The following is a 25,323-nucleotide window of genomic DNA, read 5'->3' on the forward strand; positions in this document are numbered from 1 at the left end:
GGAAGGATGCATACAGCATATACTGTATAATTTCTTTATATTGTTAGCACAGAACTAGACAAGAATAAAATATCCATTCCTAGTCTTTCATTCTTGAGACAGTACATGTGTGTGTGCATACGTATGTCAGAAAAATGCAATATAATTAAGCACACACACAGCATTTTACAATGTTCTCGCTGTAAGGGCTGAATGAGGCACTTGCAAGCAGTAGAAATCAATCAACACAAGCAAAAGGGGAAAATTCTGCTGCTCTTACAGAGCCTGTTTCCTGAATGAGATATAGGTATCATATTCAGCTTGGTTAATGTTACTGCAAATTGCTTTCCTTTTAATCCTGCTTTCAACTTCTGTCATATACCACCCTAGTACCTTCCTAATGGCCAATGCTGCTGTTGAGAAAGTATACGCAAAACATACCATTAAATGACAACTTATATTCATTAATGCCACTGAGAAAAAGAAATTAACTTTAAATCAATTTGTATTATAAATAATACAAGAACAATCACTTGAAATGGGTAAAAGGAAAGGCAGTGAAGTTCCCTCTTCTCATTCCAGCTACTCAGATATTCTTTCAGCAGAGACCAGTCGTCCAGTCACACTTTGCCATCATGAAAAATGCACAGTGGGAGACAGCTCTTTGTAGAGAAATAACTGTATAACCTCAGGGACAAATATGAAATGGCAGTTTGGATAATTAGCAATCTTCTGTAGCAAAACTTGATTATGAGACAAGTCTGGATGAGTGATGGAGAGAGGGCAATTTGGTAGTTTGATTATCAGAGGTCATCACAGACCAACTGGCAGCTTGACAAGTTTCTCACACAGAAGATACCTGAAGGGTGTAATTGTAGAAAGTTCATTCAGCATTACATATAATATACGACAAGCCAGATTTTGATCCCATTCGGCACCAAGAACACAGGACAAAATATGATTTGCACAATAGATAATTTTGTACTAATTCTTTTTAAAGCATATTCTTAGCAATCATATATTCCGTATTTGATAATGTGATGAAATCAGACTTGAGGCCCTTTTAAGTATCTCTGCAGTGTGACACTCAAAGATCAGAAACTGAAAAAAGCTTGAAGGTGGATCATCAAAAGCTGTGCAGAAAGCATCCAAGTGAAGAATATTTAAATATGCCTTCTTCATCTCTCACTTTATCTTCTATGAAGCCATAGTGAAGACAGTAATTTCAGATGGCACAGATTTTTATTTCCAAAGGGTTCTTTTCATACACAAAGGCTCCTAAAAATACTTCCTTATATTTATATCTGCAGGCTTTTTAAAAAAATGTATCTTTATTGTCAGCTATTAGCAGTAGTGGACAAATCCTGAAAATATTCACATCCACGGAGGACCAAAGCCTGTCATGCTCCAGTCTGACACATTTCTTACTCTCTCCAAAGGGCAAGAATCAAATGCTTCAGCTCAGCAATGTTTGAATGCCCAGAGCAACCCAGATTTAAAGGCCTCCATCTGTTAATGCAAGCTGCAACTGGCTGCCCTTCACGGTGCTGAATCAGCACTTCTTTTCCAATAACCAGCCCAGCAGGAGCAGGACAGCAGCATTTAAATGGGCGTTTATAATATTTACAGTAAAGTGAAGTGGGTGTGGAACAGATTTAAAGCACGTGTATGCATTCTCCTACGGACTTCAATGTTAATGTTGTTTTTTTTTTTTAATATGACTATCACTGCTGTCTTCTGCAGTAAGATCACGTGGAGTCACAGAGCCATTTTCGTTGGAGAATGTTTCTTAAGACCAGTCAGTCTAGCCCCTTACTCAAGCAGGGTCACAAAATTAATACTTCACGTGCTCTTCAAAAACTTACATCAAATTTTGATTCCCTGAATGAGGGCACTGTAGGAAGAAATACTTGAGTGGATGAAAGCAGAGACTGGAGTGAAACAGTAGTAGCATTTTGGCCCCACCTGAAGGCAGGTTGGTGAAATCAAATGATATAAGGAGAAGTTGTGCTCCTATACACACATTTTGCCAGTATGATCAAGACTACAGGACTCCCATCTTTTCTGGTTGCTGTGAATGTTTCATCCAAAAACTGCTCACATGTAAAAGACATCAAAAGTCCCTCAAACTGTATTTACAGATTTTAAGATCTTTTAGAGTAACCCACCAGATAAGCAGTGGGATGCAATAGTGAAAGCAAACACTCAAACTCTGTCCCAAATCCCACAGTGGGTGCCTGAGCCCTTTACTTGAAAAGGTCATTGTGCTATGTCAAAATCTCACATCTGTAAACTGAGAATAGTGCTATTCTTGCATCCAGCTTTAAAATCTGCAGATGAAGCATAGATAAGTGGTATACACTGCTTCCTTTTCAACTGGCAAATTAACAGAGCAGCATGCAATTTAAACAAATTTTAAAGCTGCATTTGGTCTTGTTTCAAATGTTATGTTTTGTAAGTGGTCAAATCATATGTAACTACTTCTGAGCGTGAATATTGCTATTTGCTTTAATTAGAAGAGAAACCTCTTGGCATTAAGCAAGCTATTAATTCTGCTCCTTCTACTAGGACAAGAAAAGTAGCCATTAAATAATATCACTAACAAATATAGCATTTGGCAAATGTTTTCATTATCACACATTGCGGTCATGACAAAAATATGCTATTTACTTTTTGGTTCTGGTATAATGGCACATGTGCCTGAAAGGAGGCTGTCTTATACTTTCATTTTTAAAAAGGCAAATGAAGAAATGTCATCACAGCATTTCACTTGCTGTTTTCAAAGACATACCCAGAATTACATCAGAAAACCTGGAAGTATTTTTAGTGTTCAGTCAATCCTGTCTGAACGTGCCACTTTCTGAAACCGAGACCCTTCAAAAAGAATAAAAAGTTTCACAAAGATAAAAATATTACATTTAAAGTTCTGTTAAAAAACTGTAATGGAAAAGATACAAAATACATTATTTATTTTGCTAAAAATCAATCCACAGCATTAAAGGTGTTTCTTAGTATGCAGAAACAAAATATATAGCAGTCTATAAAAGCAACAAGAAAATTCTATTTTAAAAGATCGGAGACATAAAACAGAAACAATTAATGGTCTGAGTATCTATTATTCTTAAGGCCAAAGTACATAACCACAGCAGCCCAGGACTGGAGTTTTACAGGGCATGCACATTGTACACAATGATCTCCCGAGGCGCACAGGGGAGTGTTCACGTCCTTTTGGCGTATGGTGATTAGGAAATAGCCAGTGAGTCACATACTACAGGCTAGCAACTGTCTACTTTTTATGACCACTGGTGCAGATGAGAAGCTTATACAAAAGAGACTATTCAGTCTCAGTCGCAGAATTTTAAACAAATGCAAGCAGCAAACCTAGGGCAAATATTTCTCTGTGATACAAAATAAGTGTCAGACATGCAAGGCTGCCATTTCCCACAACAGCCCTATTTGGTTTGGGTAGGCAGAGTCAGCTTTCTTGCTCTCATGAAGAGCAGAATGGGTAATGAGGACTGATCCCCCTCATGCCTATAAATTTGGGAGAGTGAGGAAAGAGGGACTGAAAAGCAGCCTTCTTCACAAGAAGACCTAGGAAGGGGAAGGAAGGCTCTAGCTTCTTCATTGAAGGCTCAGAAGAGGAACAACCTGATTAGAAGTGAAAGAACAGGGTCAGGGTTCTCCTCACAGAGTAATGTGAAGAAGCAGGGAGGAACCAACTCTTCTGGTGGCAAACAGCCCAAATTGTGCCCTGCAATTCTAAGAGGACACACATGAGCTCTCGAGAGAGGAAGAAGTGAAGGCATTGCCAAGAAAAGAGAGAAAAAAAAGCCATCAATAAAGAAACAAACTCCTTGCTGGTACCACAACAGCACATGAACTGGTATTTCACTGTTTTTCCTGTCCCAGTGTACCCTGGCAGCACTCACCACTTCCTGACACAACCTGCAGGAGCTCTGCTCACAGGCCATTGCCATGGGGCCATGGGAGTGCTGCCCGAGCACTCAGCAGTGACACTGGATGGCGTTCCTGCTGGCCACTGAAGTTCTCTTCGTAAGCACCTGTGACAAATCAGGCTGGCAGAGCAGTGACTGGTGGAGAAAGTTATGCAAAATATATGAGAGGGCTACTACATTGCTGGGGAGAAAGTCCTATTTCAGGTCTGCTAGAGTGACAGCTATAACACGCTATTGCTAGGCAGACAATAAATAATGTTGAAAATACCAACAAATTTACAATGTACATTTACAGAGAAATCTATTGAGAAACCTACAGCAATTGTTCTTAAAATATGTTTTATCTTTTTCTCCTTAGTTTTCATCAAGTTTTGATTGCAAGTTAAAAAAAATAAATAAATCCACCTTTCCTACTCTGGATCCATAAGTCACTCCCTAGGCACACTCAGGACTGCTCAAAGTCTTCAACAGGGTCAGTCCAGTTCCCACTCTTTGAGCCAAAATACATTCTCCCCACACTCATCCTGCAGAGCAGCAGGGAGCTCTGCTTTACACATGACCCACCACCTCCCCACAACATTATTGCTGAGAAAATACAAAATTTATAGATCCCATTTTTTCAAAAAAAATAAATAATCAGAGTTTAAATCTTGTATTTAGGTCCTTATTTACTACCTAGATCTTACTAGCTTTATAAATTTTCTTTAACAGTTGACCTTCACTCGCTGCTATTTTGAGATGGAAGGCTGCAAGACAGGCTTAAAAACTTGCTTTGTGTTGTTCATAGAGTTCGTATTGAAGGTCTTATAAATACAATTAACCATCCCCTAACATGGTAATAAGATATTTCATAGCTATTACTGCTCCTTTTCTCCTAGATACCTTGGAGAAATTAAGGTTTTGAATATACTCACATTGCATGCTTAGAAAGTGCTGCGGAGGGGCTGTAGCAGCAGCCATGGGATGAGTGAACCCTGGTGACAAGGTCTGTCTGTGTGACTTTCAGGGACACTGAGGACCGTAGAAAGCTGTAGAGTGCACCTAATAGCTGAGCCATCACTGACTCAGAGAAGCTGTTAAGGTGCAGACAGGTGAGAAACGAGCCAGGCAAGAACCTGGATGTGGGCCCCTATGGGGCTGCTTTGCTGCACTGCACCAGAATCTCTGCCATGTGACCTGGGCCAGATGTTATCCACAGTTCAGGTCCTGCCACTACCTGCTGTAATACTGCAGTGCTAATGCTGCTTACAGCCTTTCCTTATCAGCACAGTTCTGTGCACAGCAGCATGGAAAGCAGCATTTGTTATACCACTTTTAAGCATCCCAAAAAAGATGCTGTATGTGCAGGTGGAACAAAAATGTGCTGGATAACACTGATACCTGATGTTTTCAGCTGCTTTGCATGCACTCAGTCCTGGATATAGCTTGTTGCAAAGCAAAAGAAGATTGAACACTACATAGAAATGGCCTCATAAAATATGCAGTTTCCTGTTTTTGCCTGGGGCACAATCTGCACATTTTCCATACAGTTGGACCAGGAAAAAGAAGTGCTAGGGTCTATTTCTCATACATTTAAAGTGTTTACACTTCCAACAAAATAGGCTAAAAATGCAGAGCTACCAACATCAATTTTCTGTGGAAGAAAATGCATGTACTCCATCTAGGATTTTGCCCAGACTAAAACAAGAGACTTCTGAGACTAAACCAATTCAGGAATCCCTCAGACAGATATTGGAACAATTTACTAACACCAACAAGGTTGTAGCCTCCTATAAGTGCTTTACATAATATATGTTAACCATAGTTTTTGCTGGATGACACATGCCCGTACACCCCAAATATAAACCTATTTAGAAAGCAACCGTGTATCCATGCAATTTTTTTTTCCTTTCAAAAATCCCAGAACCTTATTTAATACGGCACAGGCTGTTTGCACACTCCCATACAGGAGCAGGTCTCCCAGCAGTGCCTCATCCTGCACCAGCTGATGGAGGAACGCACAGTAAAAGCGCTAGGTATGAGACTGTGAAAATAACATGGCTGAACCCACTGTGATACTTCTGCCAAGTCTCTCTGTGACCGTGTAAAAAGGACATGCTGCCCATTCTGTAACATATTCCAGTACGCCCACACACTCAAAGGTTACGATAGTGTGAAATTGCACTGGGATTACCTTTTTCAGGATTTTACCACCTAACAGAAACACTGCTAAGTGCTCAGCCTTAAAGTGGAGCAAGGATGGCACCCAGTGGCCAAACAGATTCATCTCAGAAAAACGTTTCCAGCTATTTTCCGTTCCTCGCTTGTTTGGGCTTTAATTATAAAAAAGGTTCTACCTCTACTGTGAGCTGGTTGACAGAGTGAAAGGGCCTTTTAAGGGCCCTAGCTCCTTTCTTTAAGGGATATTTATGTTTCCTTTTGTAGTTGTTTTTTTTTTTTTTTAAACCTATAGAGGTGCTACCATTAATAATTTAAAATCAATACCAGCAAAGGTTTATGACAAACAGCTGTTTGCAGCCAGAACCTGGTGTACAAAAATAAACAAAGAAAAGTATTTTGTCCCCATGTAGAATGCATACTGGGGGACAAAAGGAAAGATTTCTTCTTGATTTTAGAATTAATATTGCTATTAAGGAACTTGTTTAAAATTAAAGTTTTAAACATAAAATTTCTATCCAAATGGTGAAAAGCAACTTGATTTTTTAACCAGAGAATTCCCACCTATATATTAAAGTCTCCTGGGTCTATGGAATGAATTCAGGCTGGTTAAATAATGCTTTTGATTGTAAAACATTATTCTGTTTTTCTGTATTTCTTTGACAAATTCTTTCCTCCACATGGGATGTGGGGAAAAACTCGCTCCTGACTGACAGGGAAAGAACTACAACAAACCCACAGTGAAGACCTCTGAAAGTACCATCTTTCAATACTACTTCTAATTTCTCTAATACAAATTAAGTATACGAATCTTTGATTGATACTGCTCCTGTTTGAAATATAATATAAATATAAATTCCCAAGGCTACCATGGACTCACCTACTACTTTATTACTTGACAAGTGTTGATTTTTCAAAAAACCATTCTTCGAACACTCCTCACACTCCTCAGCCTTGCACAACACTTTAAATGTATTCTAGCCTTATCACCTCTTGCATGGTTGTTGGCTAACTACTAGAGCAATGTTGAATTGTACTTATTTGTCAAAGTTTTCTCATTGAGATTTTTGTAGAATATGATGGCTGATCAGTTGGTCCTTCTGACTGCCAGCAGGTCTGTTAGATAATGAATCATTACACTTTCAGCTGGGAACAATGCGATGTCACCAACAATCTCTTTTTCTTTTTTTCTTTTTCTTCTTCTTTTTTTTTTTTTTAAATCTAAACATTCTCAAGTCCTGGACCAATTGTAGTTTTGGATGTGAAAACATATGCAACAAATTAGAAACTTTCCATGTACATAACAAATATACTAGTTGAGCAGCAAAGGAGTAGCATACTTTTCTCTCTTTTTTTTTTTTTTTTAAGTATGGGTAAATTAATAACTGTTTTATTACTCACTCTTCTGTTAAAATTTTCTGTTGAAGTACCATTGTATTAGTGTGTGTAATTACTATGAAACTGAAAAACAGCTGCTATTAAAGGCAGTAAGTATTATTTTAATATACTCTGAATGACTTTTAATACTGTAGGAGAATATTAGAAAACAGCAGAAATTCCTGGAGCTCTATTATAATCTAAACCAATTGAAATATATTTCAGTTTTTTTTTTTTTAGCAACATAGTACAAGGATGAGTTTTAATCACGCATGTAATGTTTTTTTTTTCCAGTGACAGAAGTTTATTATTTATCAAAGTCTTTAGCGAAGATACTTAAGCTGTAGTACCACTATGAGGAAGCTGACCTCAGAAGTGCTCATTACATGTATTTCTAATTAGCATGTCTTTACTCTGCAGTCAGTACATTGATTTTTCACATTTGTTTTCAATCCTAGCCTTTAAACCTGTCTCTCTTTAACCTACAGTATAAATATATGCAGAAATTATTCTGTATAGGACACATTTAAGAATTTTAAAAAATCATTTACATATTCAAATAATATTTCTACAGAGTTTCTTACTGGCATCTGGATGATTCCCTTTGCCCTGACTTAATCCGCAGACCAGAACCTATTCTTTGCCAAAGGAAGACTATTACTTCTTAAGTTCATTCAGTGACCCGTGCTACCTCAAACTAACATGATGTAATGTGTTGGAATGGGTATATGATTAAATTGTGGGCTTCAACTAGACTCCAGGTCATAGATTTTTCACTTTTGCCTCATCTCTCTGAAATCTCACGGTGGCTTTTCTCTTGAGAAAACTTTTTAAAACGAGGTTTTACTGATGTCCTGTGCTCAAAAGTAAACCAGCTTTGCACAGTCTCACAATAGAAATGCAATACAGTTATTTCTAATTATAAGACAGAAGTGTTGAAATATTTAAACAGAGGTGTTTTCGTATTTCTGTCTTTTTTTTTGCAAAATCCAACATGAAGTGCTTTGCCATGCACGGATACAACACTGTGAGCCACCCAGTAAGACTGCAAGTATTCAGAGGTGGGCAGGTGGGCTTGATATGCTCCTCACCTGTAACCTCAGCTTCACCTCTCTGCAGCCAAAAAAAGGGGGGTAGGCCCCTTTGAAGAACAGCTCAGTACCTGATCTTCACCAGGCTAAAATAGTCCTTGCAAAACATCCCTCCACAATACCTATTTCACCTACCCAGAATGGAACCTTTTACCCTAATCTGCATGTTTTCACCAGGAAACAGTGGTCATTTAAAAAAAAAAAAAAAAAATCTCAGTGACCTGCAACATTTTAATAATCATCTGGAATGTTAATACAAAATTTAAATGCCAAAATTTCAATTAAATTGAATGTTCAGAATTCAGAAAGCAAATTCAGAATTTCCATCATGTTTTCTATCAAGCATTTCTAACGTTAGGGCAGGCACTGCTCTGATAGTTCATAAGCAGATGCCTCTCATGCCTCTGCCACACCAAAATCATCCTACTTCTCTTATTTCTGATAAAATCTCTCATGGAACATATTAAAAATAGCTCACATTTTTCCTCAATAAACTGTAAGATTGTTCTTTTCTATGCTTTATCTTCATTAAACCCTATCATACTGGACCAGGTTTCATTCTGGGAGGAACTGTTGCACTGTAAGAAATGCACTTGAGAGCCACAGGTCCTGGCATTGTAGAGATCTGAAGAGCAACTTCATAGAGCAATTGGGAAACGCTTCCAGACACAAGAAGGGACGGAAACACCTCTTACTTAAAAAACAACAACAAAGCAAGACAGTAATTCAGCAAACTCAGGGGTTTCCATCAGACTATACCTGCAGTTTCAGGAATTTCTCTGCAGCATAAAAATAGAGGACAACATCTCTTCTGGGTGACATAGTGATGTAAAAAAAAAGCAGGGTTTTTTCTTTTCCCACTTCAAACAACTTTGATGGAAGGCTCTGGTTAATAACATAACAAGGGCAGTACTACGTCAGACTAATATTCCTTCTAAGGCCTGCTCCTTAACTCAGAGTGATGGACATAGGGTGCTCCTCCCAGCTTCAGCAAGATGCACCTCAGAGATTGCCTGAGTCAGAGGCATCTGCCTTCATACATCAGCCCTCATTTGCCTTTTCCTTCTGTTATCTTTTTTTCAAACAAAACAACAACAACACATTAAGATCTCTGGTTATAGGTCCCAATTTAACCATGTTTTAGAAAGACTGAAATCTATACCCAAGAATTTCATTAGATGCTCTTTAACCTAAACACTGTATGAGCAAAGATCACAAGCAGCCTTTCACTACTCCTCTTTACCATGCCTTTCCATTTCCTCTCTTCACTCAAATTTAAAACCGTTTTCCAATTTTACATATCTCTGAACGACAGAGCATTAGCTCTATGTCAACAGATGAGAGCCTTGCATTTCAGAAACTAGAATTAAAAAGAAGTATTTTATTTTTAATCATTATTTATTTGTAATAATTTTCAGTGCATTTCTGCCTTCTTGTTTCCATGACAACTGAAGACATAGGCACATGTAGAAGGGTACAAAATCATGTAATACAATAAAGATCTCAGTTTCATGAATTATAAAGCTCTCAACACTATGCTCTAGGTCTTGTCTTACATCAGCTGTACACGTGGAAAAGCAGGAAAAAATCATCAGTGCTTTAAATTTTGCACACGTGCATTCCCCAAAGAGGAAGCTCAATAGTAACACTTCAGCCCTGCTGCCCCCGAGCTTTCTCCTTATTTTACCTTTTCCTGGTATGCAGAACAGGACCTGAGCCACTAGAAAAGCAATGGGGAACAGCTCTGTGTCAGTCCTATCCCTCCTGCCACACCAAAGAGTAGTCAAAGTCTGTTTGACTAGTCTTGGTGAGCAACCTTAAAAATACTTAGGTATGTGAATAATTTCATACACTTACTGAGTAGTGTGGGGCTCTGAAGAACTCCATGTGCTTCACCATATTCACAGCTGAGACTATGGCTTGCTACACCTCTTCTGCAGCCATTACAAGTCTGTGGCCCCTTATTGAATCCACATTACCAGGCGGATCCAAAGTGTTACCTACACAGCCAAGTGTGAGAAATCTCATCTTTCAGCTACACCTTTACACACTGGAAGTAGTTTGTAACTGGTCCAAAACAAAAGGCAGCTTGTCTTTCTGAAATTCATTTGCCAAGTAAGAATAATGTAATTTTCATAAAATATTACAAATGATTTAATTACCGTGATATAAAAGTAATTAGCATAGTTCTAAGTTGAAAGATGATGACACAGCAGAGAATAATATTGCCTAGGAAAGCATTCCCCATCCTTACAGAGGTTGGAGATAAAATAGATATATAAAATTATATTTTCTGTTGTGCTGCCACTGTTCCATTTTTAAGGGGAGTATAAAAATTGTAACAGCATATGACATGAATACCAAATTCACTTCATCTCATACATTTAGTGCATCTCCCAGTACCAAACTCATGGAAACCAGATATTTTTCATTCATTCAGTTGTTTACAATATCATAAAAAATAGCTGTCCTAAAAGTTGTTTCCCACTTCGGTTCAACTCTCTTCATTTTTTACTCTATTAATACCTATTTTCGAGACACATACAAAAGCCTCCCTTTGTGAAATAAGTCTTAGCTAGCTACACCTCAGGCTACAGAGTTGAGAAATACAGGGATTGTTATTAATGCTGCATTTTGAATCGAAGCCTCTGTAAAGCAGGTGATACATTATTTTCTGTTGTGCAGATCTCCCATGTGCTGTTTGACCTAAAAAAGGGAATCTCTCACAGGGCTATAAATAATGCATCATAGTCATTAAATATTGATTTGGCTTATACCATTCACAGCTGCATAATTAGGTTAGCTTTTTAAAAATAGCTTCTTGTATATTACCCATAATAGGACAGTGTTTACATATTCTCTTTGGAAACTATATTAAATTTAAAAGTGATTTGTGTTTGTGAGACTGCTTGCTGTCTAAGTCACAGGACTTGTTCATTTCTGTCTCAGAAGGCAGTAACTCCTGCTATAAATATCCCACCCTGGACACAACTCTGCATTCGTTACTCACGTATCTTGGCTTTCTATATTTGTCTAAAAGGTGACTATTTTTAGGCTCAGAGAGCCTGCATTTCAATGAGAAGAAACCTGGCACTGAAGAACAATGCTATAGGATATCATCAATCTTAGATTAATCAGACTTCATTAATCTTAGATTTTCTATTCCAATATTACAAGTGCTTTTTATTTAAACACTAGAACGTAATGAAAATAACATATTTTTTGAAGTTTAAAATATAAGAGGATCTTCAGTTTTCACAGATTTTAAAATTATACATATATCTAACTTCTCAAAGAATAAAAAGTAATGTTGATATGGTTATGATTCACTGGTGTTTTACTTGAATTTATTCCACCAAAATTCATTTTGAATTTAGCGCCATTATGCTGATAGTAATGATGAGGCATATAGTTATAAATCAGGCTTACGACTTCAGTCAGTCATTCTCAGGTGTGCAGTGTGCCCAAAAGTACTGCCTCCTATTTTATTTTGTTGACCCACAACATCAGAGGCAGGTGTGGGGGTTCTGGAAGTAGAGGTTGAACCTTCCTATTAATTATTATTATTGTTTTGTTGCCTAGGAACAGATGGCAGCAGGACAGACTGACAAAATGGTGTCTGACATGGAAACATGGATGCAGTAAAGGTGTGTCACTGAACTCCTCCATGCAGAACAATGGCACCCACTGACCTTCATCAATACTTGCTGAACGTCTATGGAGACCAAACAGTGGATGTGAGTACAGAGAGGTGGTGGGTGGTGCATTTCAGTGGTAGCAACAGTGGGTCACCTCTGCTGGTGCAGATTTTTCCAAGCACAGCGTGCAGGTTCTTGTTCATCTCTGGTGAAAACACATAGCTAATGGTGGTGACTATTGAAAAATAGTGATTTGCATCTAAGAATTTGCTCTATCAAATAGTGTTCTTGTGCTCTTTGTATCTGTTGTAGTTTCCATGGAGATAAATAGGAGGCGTTACTTCCGCAGCAGCCTACATACATTTTAACTTCTTTTAATTCATACACCTCAAAATGCACATCCTCTTTCGTATAACCTGGTAGTACAGTGCATATCCCACATACAGGTCTAACGGTAGCCATGCTGCAATTAATTCTGATTAATAATTAATTCTGATTCAATAGGTTGTTTTTAAACTCTATCAATTAAGTTTTTCATGTTTTTTTGTCATTTAAAAAACTATTTTCAGGAAAACGCACCGATTTTATCTTGTATATCTACTCAAAGTTTTATTTAAAATTCATTTTAAGTGGGCATGAAAAAAAGGACTGAAGCTTAACTTTTTTTGCCAGAGACCTTGTTCTATCAGAAGACACAGTGCAAAAGACTGACTGTCATGAATAAATGGATAGAGAGTGGGAAGATCACTATGCAGCTTTACAGATGCCAAACTTAGCTGAAAGCAGCAATATCTTGAGTCTGCTGAAATCAATAACAAACTTCCCTAGGGTCAGACCATCACCTACAGAAACTAAAGGCTTGCTCAGGCTCTGAACCTAGATCTAAGAGGCAGTGTTTGCATCTGTCTTGAGGGCTAACGCCCCTTCTCATCGCTGAAAGGAGCTCACCAGGTGATGAGTGTGCTCCTTCCATCCCTCTCACCCTAGGCACTGGCAGCAGAACCTGCAGGCATCCCCTCGAGGTCAGCAGAGCTGCACCACACTGCCTCCAAGCTGCACATCCACCCTGTGCCTCCTGAGTATTGCGTGCCTGCTAGTGTCAATGCTAACAAATCCCAAAAGCTTTAATGCAAATACTGAAAAGGACTGATGACATGAATTTTTAGAATAATGCTTCACATAATTAGGTATTCTTCTGAGAAAAATACCTCCATTCACTAATGGAACATTTCCTGCTCGTACAAGCATTTTTTGAACTCTGCTTTCAGATTTTTACAATGAAAGCTATATTCTAGTAACATCAGAATTGGAATCCCTTCAAAAACATGCAAAAACAGTTTGATATGAATTGATACTGCCACATTTGCTTTCAGACAGTTGTTGACACCTGATATGAAACAGTCCAATTGCATTTCATGGGCAGTTATCTTACCCTCATTTTTCATCATCCCAAACTGTAAACTTCTCCCTGTATTGTCCAGCTCCACAACCAATGGTATTCCACATATTTTCCCATTCAAACTGCTGAAGAAAGATGCTTCTGTAAAAGCCAGAAGTGATCTACTGGCATTATTCTCATTTAGATGTTTCTATCAAGGGTGTTGCTCCTATTCTGATTGAGCAGGAACAACAGGTAAATCATAACAGACATTTTCACTGACATGTGCCAATAAATCAGTGAAAGGAACAGAGACAGTTAAGCCCCAAACACTTCCAAAGGGAGGAATTGTTTACTAGCTAGTAAAGTCTGCAAGATGACCCTCAAATAACAAAGGGCTTACACAAAATATAACAATATCAGAAACAATGATAAAGAACAGATTTCTAGGTAGGTAGGATGCCCCAGGAGACCTTGGCAAGAAGATCAGCTGCCAGAACTCTGCAAGAAGGAAGACAGGAGCAATTTTATCCCATAGATGGATGGCTCTCTCTCTGGGGATAAGCTCTTTGTTGAGAACCCATAAGGCAAGCTGGTCGTCTCTCTCTCACTGTAAGATCATTGGTGTAAGACACTACAAATGCTACCCAGCACTCATATTTTTGGGCAATTGAAAGCAAGACAAATAGATATAGGGGAGAGAAATATTCTTCTGAAAAAGATGTCATCTTATTTTAAGCATTACTCTATTATGGTCCTTATTTTCTCATCTCTATCATTTATTTAAAAACATAGCTATTGTGCTTTCTAATAAACACTTTTCATACCTTTTTTGCAGTTAATGTCTTCAAGGTAAATAGATAATGACAACATATTCTTTGTTTGGAAACTAGCAAATCTATTAATGAGGACGCCTTCTCACACTAACATCTAAGTTAAAAAAAAAATAATTAACAGTGAGCCTTTATTTCAGCTACATATATCAGCATAGAGAACAGTTGACAATCAAGAAGAAAGACTCTCTGGAATTCAGCAAGATATTTGCTGAATCGTGGCAAAAGCTATATTACATGTTGTTATTCTAAGGTAAATTAAAATACCAAAGATACAATGAAACATTTATGGTCCTTCATCTTTTTCTCTCACTTGTCTCTTGTGCAATGCTTAGTGCTCTGTAAGTCGAAGTACAACTTACTAAGTACGCTGAAGTACTTTCTGATGGCAGCAGTGATCTTTAAGTAACTTGCTTGCAGTAATCTAAACTTCATCTAAGAAAGGTGTGTAGCTTGTCACCAGCTACTGTTGCAGTATTAAGACATAGCTTTCATTTGGGCTGTACAATTAATTAATTAAGACAATTAATGAACTACTAAGTGCTGCCTTACAAAGCCCAGGTAACTCTCTAGTACCAGTTCTGCAAAGTCACTCACAGCTTCCATCACGACCACCTCCACAGTACAGAGAAGCTGTGGCTAGCAAGACAAGTTGTAGAGCAGCCATCAAGCACTGGTCAGACAGACACCAGGAAGTCACACCAGGAGATGTGATCATCTTTTGCAATAGCCCAGAGCTTGCCACAGCCTCCAGATGTACACTGTGTACAGCAGACTAACGCTGATATCCGCCACAGGAGCTTCTCAGACAGCACTGGTAAACTCTCTATACCACAGACCCGTAGCAGACAAAGAAAGGCCACCAAGTTTCCCTAGGGCTATCTCAAGCAGAAAAGGGCAAAGCATATCACAAAAACAGCTCTCGAGTGCCGGCAGCATTGAAAGAGCAAGGCCACAATTTCCCCTACCCTCTACTCATTGGCAAGGCAGAATTTGGCATGAATGCGTCATTATTGATTCCTAGCAGTGCTAATTTCAGCATGCACTGCTTTACACTTTTGCCCAGGGCATTTCAAGAAGTTGGAAGAGGATTTCTTACCTTTATATCCATCCTTCTGAGACTATTTACAGTCTTGACTGTGAATCCTGTACTTCATTAGTAAACACAAGAAAGCTTCCACACTATATGCAAAGCCTAATGTTTTTCCCATTTTCTCTAGTTTCTTCCTTAGCTGTCACTGTGGTATGACTTCCCCATGGTTGTTCCTGCTAAGGAGGCCACCAAACCCATACTGATGTGTAGTTCCAGCAGCCAGGGATGGCACCATGATATTTTGCTTCTGTGCACTTATCACTGCATCTCTTCATCACGTTCAAGATTTTATTTTCCACTTTCTCTGTCTGACAGCCTAACGCATAATACATCCTTCCATGACATATTGCTGATTATTATTTCTACATTTGATATAAAATAAAGTTTTAATCTGCATGCATTTTAATTTACTGTTATATTTTCAGAAATAATTAAAAACTTAAATCCTTACCTTAAATTTATCAACTTCTGCCTTTGAACATGTTGCATGATAAGATAAAACCTGCCTCAGAAAAAAAGATAAAAAATACTTCTGTAGAATCAACAAGAAATAATAGGGCTCTTACTGCAGTCTAATCAATGATTTTAAAAACAAATTTAATTAATACATGTGCCTGATAATTCAGTTCTGAATATCAACATACAATTATTAATTGCAGGTTATCATTTGGCATTTATATTTTAGGTAATTTTATGGGGAAACATGGATAGTAAGTAATTTTATAAGTGCTCTTTTATTGTTATCCTGGAGTTCTGCAATTAAAACAGAAAGAATTTAATGTAAAAATAACTGTAGATTTATAGACATTAAATAATGCCTTTTGCTACACTGTAGAGCTTTAATGCCTCTGCTAATGGCACATCATTGCATGCAAATTAGCACCTCTGTGCTACTCCTGACATTCTTTTCATTTCTGTCGTGTAGAAGAAAGTATCAAATATAATGCATAAAGTACTGCATATCTAGTGTAATAACCTAAAAGTATGCATACATGGCATACATTATATACTTATATGAAGATACTAGCATTGAACAATCACTCCAGAGGGCACAAAAGCCATCCTGCGCACGGTAGGAGGCAAAAGTCTGCAAGAGAGCTTGGAAAGCCAGAGTACTTCTACCAAGAAGTACCCCAGCAACAACTAGTCTGCTCATGTACTTAAGCTTTGATATAGACTCCTAATTTTAAAATTGTTTTCATATATGAATGTTTCTGCTACTCATAACAGAGTACAAATAACCAAACACTTACAAATGCCCTTGGCTTGCAATACCCCGTGGCAATAAACCCAAAATGTATTTACTCATATTAGTTTTAAAGGCATTGACTTTTACAGTAACAGGAAATCCCTGCACTACGAAAGATTAAATTGCAAATGCCAATTTACTTGTTCTGTCCCATGTTTTACTTTCCATAACTATATATCATATCCTTCCTCAAAAAGTATCTATGTCCTGTCCTAACATAGTTTCTCTCAGAAATCTATAAAACTAGGAAAACAAGTCTTCTGCTTATGACAGATTACACTTAATACAAAAAAGTTTCTCCTTTATCTGCATTCATATCCCTGCAGATTTTTGTTGTCCTCTCTATTATCCTTTTTTTTTTTTTTTTTCCCCAATCATACACAATTTTTGAATACTTAAAGTCAATCTTTCCTCAGCATTTATTTACTTCTTGGTTTTCTATTTATTAGTCAGTCTTAAAGAACTGTATCTCTGCGTTTGGGTAATAGTATAAATCAAATTGATTTTATATGATAACAATGTCATCATGAAATGTCACTCATCGTCACCCTAGCCAAATGCATACGTATTCATAAAGTATTCTCTTGCTGAAAAATTAATTCACAGTCCTTCAACATATACCTTTCTTTTGTACAGTATTTTTCTGCTATATCTTATGAGTTGCCTTTCATTTATAGAGGGAATTACTCCTTTGAGCAGCATAGTGGCCATTTATCAGATCTATTATATTTAGGTAAGTTATATGGCTATGAGTCCTTTTTAGATCTAAGAAAGAAGCAAGAAATTCAAATTTCCTGAATTTCAGTAGTAAATAAATTTCTATGTTACCATTTATATCTATATATTTAAGTGCGATGCCTGCAACTGCTTTTTTCTTGCCAGGAAGAGTATTCTGTCTAAGCTGTTATTTTGCACAAATTACTGCAGTTGGTGAGAGTTTGTAGTAATTAATGACAGTGACATGTAAAGAAGGAATCTTTGCAGCAGGCCAGAGCAGCAAAGATTTTCCCTTTCCTTCCAAAATGAACACATAAATAAGAATAATCAAAATGCTACTAATGCTTAGAATGTTTTCTAAAAGGCTTAACATGTTTACATGCTTTATGGGATTGATTCCTGATACAAAGACATATCTTCAACCCTAAAGGAAAGGAGAAAAAAAATGCTATCTTCTTAGCAATCCAGTTTGGTTTGATTTTTGTTTTAACTTAGAAAAATTTCTATGTCATTCAGACTAATGCTGGTGTTTTGGTTCTTATCACAATGGTGAGTACAGTGTAAATTTGAAGGAGCTCCACAGTTACAAGCATGCTCACATCAGGGATGTCTAAATCGTTTCCTTTTTACAAGATGTGAAATTTATTATAATACTAAAATCATACAAATCTACTCTTTTCATTGAAGGAATCATAAAAATTATGAGTCTAGCATGATGCTTCAAAAAGAAATTAAATTTCATTCAAACCTCGCTCAGTTATTGATTCAGTTAGGAATAACGTAAATCTCTAAAGCTATTCTCAAAGTTCAAACCTTTGTGCTCATGATTTTTTCCCCCACTATCTTATGTTTAGAATGCCCAGAATATAATAGAGAATAGAGCCTCATTGTTGAATCAGCTTATAGAACCTGTAAGAAATGTTCTGCATTCTATAGTCTGTTTTACTGGAGCAGATAAGTTTTGGGGGAAAAACACAGGAAAAGAAATTTGTTCAAAGTTAGTGGAGGAAGACAGACATCAGTTTTTTATCTATTTAACTGCTCTGAATGTTATGTAGACAGACAGTGTACTGGAAGACCATTATGTGTTTGCTCTGATCCACAATAGCAGAGTTTCTACTGATCACTTTTTTCCTGTTCACACTACTTCTCATTCACAACACTAGAAAAGAAAGACAACAGGCTATGTAAAAACAGCAATTTTAAAGAAATATCCAGTTAATGATGGAGAAGAGGAAGACTCATTCCTGCAAAGACTATATCTGCAATGAACTAGTTTGTCATCACTGTCCCCTCTTAAAGTGAAAACAAACAACAACAAATCAAAAGTCAAAAAAAAAAAAAAAAAAAAAGGAAAGGAAAGCAAAGCAAAGCAAACCAAAGAAGAAACAACCAGGGACATCAGGTGGGATTTCAAAATTATGTAAAGCTGTGCATGATCTTCACAGCTAAGCGTATTCTGAAGTTTCCCTTCAGTATTTCTGTAAAACAGTGCTCCAAAGTGCAGAAAAGTAGATTTAAAAATGAGTACAATAAAAAAAATAAGTACAATAAATTCAGAAGCAGTAGCTTTCTGTACTTGTACACTTATGATTCACAAAGAAGTTTCATTAAGAAGTATACATACATCAAGAGCCACAGACTGTTTTGCCCAGGATTTCTTCACTTGGTCATACATAATTGTGTTGTTGATACCCAGACCACAGAAAATAACAAAGGCCTAAAATGAGACAGAGGTGGGAGGAAGAAGAGAGAAAAGAAAATCAATTATCATTTTGTTATAATACAAACATAAAGATGAATGCTGGCTTAACAACTGAAAAAAGAATTGCCTAGAAGTGTTAGGAATGTTTATACAAGTTACCTTGAGAGTGAATGTAAGTCACTGGCCTTAATTAGATGAGAATGATCAGCTGCAAGAGCTATTTCAGACAGGATGCAGCCTTATTGAGTGCTTCTGAGAACTAATCACAAATACAGATAACATTCTTCCCACCTCCCTTAAGTAGGCTGAAGGAACATTACCCAGAAATATCAAATACTGCTGAAAAACTGTGTTTCTGCTACAAGATTGAAGTCTCTTACCTCGAACAGTCGCTGGTCAGCATCATCAAAGGGCTTCCCATCAAGTCTGTTCAACACTTGAGCTACCCCTTTAGAAAGAGTTAATATAAATTATCATCTTTATTCACTAAATTAATATGCAGAACACTTTATTCAATAGTAACATTTAAAATACATTTGTAAAACTGGAAAGCAAACTTGCAAATATTTATCAAGAAAAACAATAAGCAGCATCAATATGTGGAGGTCTGTCTGTTTTGATACCAGGACTGCTTATTTCTTTCAGCTGTTAGTCTTTGTTCTGTAAGTATAACATTGGGGAGCTAAACAAAGTGACTCCCAGTGCTTTTCAGAAAAGGTTCAACATCTCTTTCGGAAAGGATTTCACAAACAGAGTAAAGTTAGTTGTCCTAGCAATTTGAAGTTGCATAATTTACCAAAACTGACCTTCATTCCTAAGTATCAGCTAATTTAACAACATCAGGGTGTGTAAGACCCTTTTTTTGTCCTTCTCATGACTGGTCCACAGATGTATTGAACAATGAAAAAAATAGTTTCCTTAAACCACCTGGAAACATTCAAAGCTCTTGGCTCTACAGAGCTGAACAGAGTTCTACTGCAACAAACGATTTCTACTTCATTTAGCTAAGCTTACCCTTAGACAAACAGTATGAACTATCAGCTTCTGAGCGTTGAGTTTTCCTTCTACTTTTCTCAGGTAATATGCAATTCACAACAAAGAATGAGCCACATATATAAAAGGCTCACTTCCCACAACATCTCTACTGATTAAGCTCAAAGATTCTGTGTGGCACTGAGTACCTTCAAAGCAATCCTGATTCCAGCTCTCACCAACTGCCACAGCATACAGGGATGCAAATATTACAAGTCTAAACTGATACAGCTTTGACTTGAAATTTTCTGGGGAAAGCTGAGGAGGAAACCAGCACTAATTTATAAATATTATTCTTTTTTCAGCCGAAAGCCAGTAAGAATGCAGGTGTATCATTGTTGGGAAGCACCCTATCAAACAGGCAATAAAACCCTGTCTCATCCTAATCCAGCACACACTGCTGCCACAGGCAACCCTGACAGCTGCCTCAGTCTCTACGGTAAGTCATCCCTAGCTGTGCGTTTCATTGTTAAAAAGGGAAACTGTCTGGCAGGACTGCAGGAACAGTTGCATGAGTTATACACAAAAAAGGCAGACTCACAAAAAAAGTATCGAAGTACAACAAACTTTTTTCACTAATAATGTTAGCATTTCAGTTTTCATCGTGTTTGTTTTCAAATTTCAATACCATGAATAACTTAACAATGATACAATGGGAAAGCTGAAAAAGTCCATACAGTATCCAAGTCAAAACATCCCTTCTTGGATACTTAGCATGCATCCTAGGTACCGTAACTTCTTAACAATATTCAGCTGGGAAAAAGAAGAAAAGGAACACAGAATTAAAAAGACAGAATTCAATTTACATTAGCACAAAAATGGTGTGGCTGTGAGGAAGTTCTTACCGATTATTTGGTGGTTGCTATTCCATATAGGAACACAGAGAACAGACCTTATGTGAAAGCCAGAGATCTGGTCAGCCTAAAATGTAGAAATAAGAGCTTCCATTATGCTCTTCTTTTACTACACTTGACTATCCATACAAATAATCCATTGCAACAATTAAATTTAAGAATAAAACTTTCACATGAGCCCACCAACAGAAAATAATCACTGCCCTTTGTATCAAATGATTTTTTTTTTTCCTATATATAATTGGGCAGCACTTCAAATGGACTAACTGTAAACCAAATACAAGACAAATGAATTGTTCGGGACATAACATACTGAAAGTACAACTGCAAACATAGCAAGGATTGGCATGCTTTATTTCAGCATAACTCTTTGGCAAGGAATAGACCCCAGGCATTAATTGTACTTCTAGAAATTCTGAATAAATTAGCATTAACACAGGGTTTTTTGAACATTTTTACAGCTGACTCCTTTCAGTTTTAGTTTTCTTCTTTTTTGGCAGTCTTCTGATGTGGCCACTACTATCCATAATGACATACGTAATAAAACTGAAGCCAAGGAAACTCTTGCATGAAATACTTCCAAGCACATTCGCTGTAGTGTTATGATTTGGTAAGCTTGCTGACCAAGACTGTCCACTGATTCATGTGCAGCCAAACTGCTGGCCAAGTCTCCCATAACAATACTGTTCCACTGGACAGAATGCAGTGAAGACTTCATCTTTCCCTATGCCTTTCACATTTATTCAGGCACTACGCGTATATATGTGCACACACATTTTTATCTTCCTAGCTGTGACTGGAACTAATACCTTAGGACTCATACAAAACATCTATTACGAGCGTTATTCATCTTGGAGAAAATAACTAGACCAATGCATACATTTGTTTTGTGCAAAATACCACATTAAGAGGGTAGTTGGCCAAGTAAGACCACAAACAACATTTGTTCTTTAGATGTTGGTTGTTTATACTCCATGTGCACAATCCCAGTCACTCTGACAGCTAGCAATGACATTGCTAACATCAACAGCAGAATTTTCAGCAACGAAAATCCATTTGTGTAAATCTCAAAGTACTTCATAGTGGAAGGTACTGCTTAAACATTTGCTAAAAAAGAATCACCAAGAAGCCAGTAACTGCCTGTAGTCATACGCTAATTCAGTGACATGTTTGCTATATAAAGTCACATCAATACCAGCAGGCCTGAACAAGGACATACTGAAAAGAAAATAATTCAAAACGGATACACTCAATTTTACAGTACCTTGTAACTGTAGAACTGTATTGTATTAGTTTCAAAGCCAAAAATACAATGTTACATTCACACTTCTAAAAATCTTACTTCAGCATCAAAGCGAGGATCCTGATAGGCATCACTGATATTCACTGGGAGACCCGTGGAAGCTACAAGTTCAGCTATGCTGTTATTTATTAGCCAGTCAGAGTAAGATGGTGATTTCTCCACACCCTCTTTGAAACTATCAGAAGATATAGCAAGAGAAGGAAAGAATACATTCAACGTTGCTTGAAAGTCCAGCACATTTTACAGGCATTCTCATAGGAACTGCAGAACTGTTCACAGTTACTAATGGTTAGTAAGCATTATCTTTGAAGCAGTAATTTGCTATTTATTGAAAGAGGATATAAAAAAAAATTCTCCTTTACACAACTCCTCTGATTGAAAATAGCATCGATCTCCCGTGATACTTACACATTTAATAATGAAATCCACTGACACATGGATCAATAACAGGATCATGTTCACATCTCTGTGGGAGATAAGCCTGAAACCTGTACTAAAAATTTTCTGTAAAGCTAGCTGAAAGCACAGAATTTCAGATCTTAATTTTTCAAATTAGGCTTATAATTTTATATATTTATATATATTTTAGTCCATACTTCCAATGATTCTTTGTCTTTGCAAAATGTTTTTTGTTTTTAATTTTCATCTGCAGTGTTAGATCAGATTAGAAGGGATTGTGAAATGAGTCTTGAAATCAATAATGTGTGTTACAGCAAGTGGATCCTGGTAGGTATATAATACATTAATGTTTCCTCCTTGACTGACTTTCTGCCACAACTACTAAAGGGCTACAGAGCATAAGATACAAGAACTGTGAGCTCAACACACCAGCATCACCTCAGCTTGTGCTGAAAACTCAGTGTCTACACAGACCTTGAAAATCCTCATACATTCTCTTATCTACTCAGAAGGAGAATTCTCACAGACTTATTGCAAACAGGTTTTTATGGTTGGCAAACAGTAGCTATTTGCGTGAACATCTGTATGCATACTATCTTAGCTTTGAGAATAAAACTGATCAACACCTGAGACGTTAGCTAGGAGAAAGTGATTGAATAGCTGTGGAGAAGACCACAATGGCTTGATACTTCAAAGTAATGAATAAGATGAAGACATATGCACAGTAAAATGTTCAGAAGACTCAATCAAAATGAAAGGATTGATTTTTGTTGGCCACATTAATTTTCTGAAAGCTAATTCAACTAAGTCATTCCTTTGAAAGAAAACTCAATATTCCTAAAAGGCTATAAATAAAGATAATAATAATGATTTACACAAAGAAATCCAAGTGTATCAGCTTTAATTTGGATAAGAATTTTGAGTAATAAATGTTGCATATGCACTTTGACAGGAGCCTTTACTGAAAGAAAATATTTTTGAGCTAGGTAAGAAAATATATTTTCATGATGTAAGATTTATTTGAGGACATCAATATACTTGAGAAGCGGAGGAAAAAGATCTTTCAGGATAAGAATCTAATTTCAAATGCATAGATCCCACTTCATATCTTAAAAATCTGGATACTTTCATTATAATCTAAAGACAATTTAAATTGGGTTTAGAGTATAACTGTTCAGCATTTTAAACAGTAAATGATTTCAAGTCAGGAAGAAGTTTTAAAAGTATGTTCTGCATCATTCCCAACCCTTGCAAGTGCTTTACAACCACACTTTGAAGAGATGCACTTGACTTTCACCAGAGGAAATATCAGTGTTTAATTCTGATGCAAATCTCAGCCAGCTGGCTCCCTCTCTATTCTCAGCAGCTCAGAACAATCAGAATTCCTCTAAAAATCACAAGCAACAATATCCTTCATACCGTGGAAAACCGTCAGCTGGACTGCTGGACTAATGCAGGCAGCTGCATGCCACTGCCTCCTGTTTTGCCTACACACAGGCAGAAGCATCCTGTGCCAGACAGGAAAGAATACTCTGCTCTAAGAGCACTAAGTGGTGCTGCAGGCTTCCCTCACACAACTGCATTCTTGTGATCTTCCCAAAAGCTATATTCTCTGACAGGGGCAGCCAGAAGCACAGCTACCTTTAATCCCCTCTAAATTAACGTAAACCCTTCCAACTCCTAGGATTAGAAGAGCAGGAATATGCCTTAAGAAGCATAAAAACACCGCAGGGAATGAGGTGGTGCAGAAGCGAGCATCATTCCTAGGGATGGCAGCAGTGAAACAGCAATAACATGGATTTCTGCACTTTGTGTGCCTGCCTAACTGGGAAGGAGAACAGATATTTTCTGTGCAGCTCATACTAGCCAAGGTTGTTCACCTTCTCACCACCGCTGGTATTCAAGTTATTGAATAGGAATGTCAGCTACATCATCCGCTAAGATGCCTTCTGTGCAGGAAGGACATGACTCACAGCACCTGTCCCCCTGCTCACCTCTGCCCAGAATACATCCAAACTGAACTCAAGGCTTCAAAGACTCAAGTAGCTTTCTTTCAAAGAGAGAAAAACTTGAAAACCCGTGCTTCATGAATAAAGTGATTGTCATAAAGGACAGTATCTTATGAATTAGAACTGAACTTGATCCTGGCACGTGTTGGAATCTGTCAAACAGATAAATTCAAGTGTGGTCTCACGAGGTATTTCTTTATAACCAACAGCAAAGAAAAAAAGATGTGAGTATTCAATTATAATGTTCAAGGACTAAGCTGGTAAATTCTTACCATGCAGAGATGAAAAAGGCAAAAGAAAAGCTAATTTATTCTAAAACCGAAGGATAAGTTAGAACCTAAAACAATACGTTGTCCTTGGACTTTCTCTCTCCTTCAAATAAAACGTACAGGTTGAGAATGGTTCTAGTTATAATCTGTTTAGCTTTCCACTAAAACTTCAAAACAAAAATATTTATCTCCACTGGAGTCATGATGAAGAAACTCATCTTGCCATTTATTTTCCTACAGGACGCTGCATTAGTTAGGTCCATAGAATGTGGAATGAAAAG

General features: G+C 37.3%; 1 protein-coding gene and 1 long non-coding RNA gene across 3 annotated transcripts in view; one reads left to right on the plus strand and one right to left on the minus strand.

The window, feature by feature from the left end:
- The window catches only part of LOC149917265 (uncharacterized), a 120,980-nt gene that overhangs the window by 75,748 nt on the left and 19,909 nt on the right, over positions 1–25,323 (plus strand). Inside the window, exons 3-4 of the long non-coding RNA XR_016468307.1 lie at positions 12,146–12,300; positions 20,514–20,647. This is a non-coding gene — a long non-coding RNA (uncharacterized LOC149917265). The remainder of the gene's footprint in view (positions 1–12,145; positions 12,301–20,513; positions 20,648–25,323) is intronic.
- The window catches only part of PDE11A (phosphodiesterase 11A), a 121,310-nt gene that overhangs the window by 36,862 nt on the left and 59,125 nt on the right, over positions 1–25,323 (minus strand). For both annotated transcript variants that reach the window (XM_090144086.1, XM_031601374.2), the window contains 5 exons: positions 22,405–22,540; positions 21,054–21,129; positions 19,557–19,624; positions 19,099–19,191; positions 15,957–16,007 (listed from right to left, as the gene is read on the minus strand). In XM_090144086.1, coding sequence (XP_090000212.1) covers positions 15,957–16,007; positions 19,099–19,191; positions 19,557–19,624; positions 21,054–21,129; positions 22,405–22,540 — 424 coding nt within the window. The remainder of the gene's footprint in view (positions 1–15,956; positions 16,008–19,098; positions 19,192–19,556; positions 19,625–21,053; positions 21,130–22,404; positions 22,541–25,323) is intronic.

This window comes from Phasianus colchicus, chromosome 7, assembly GCF_987193195.1.
Source record: "Phasianus colchicus chromosome 7, bPhaCol1.hap1.1, whole genome shotgun sequence".
NCBI lineage: Eukaryota > Metazoa > Chordata > Aves > Galliformes > Phasianidae > Phasianus > Phasianus colchicus.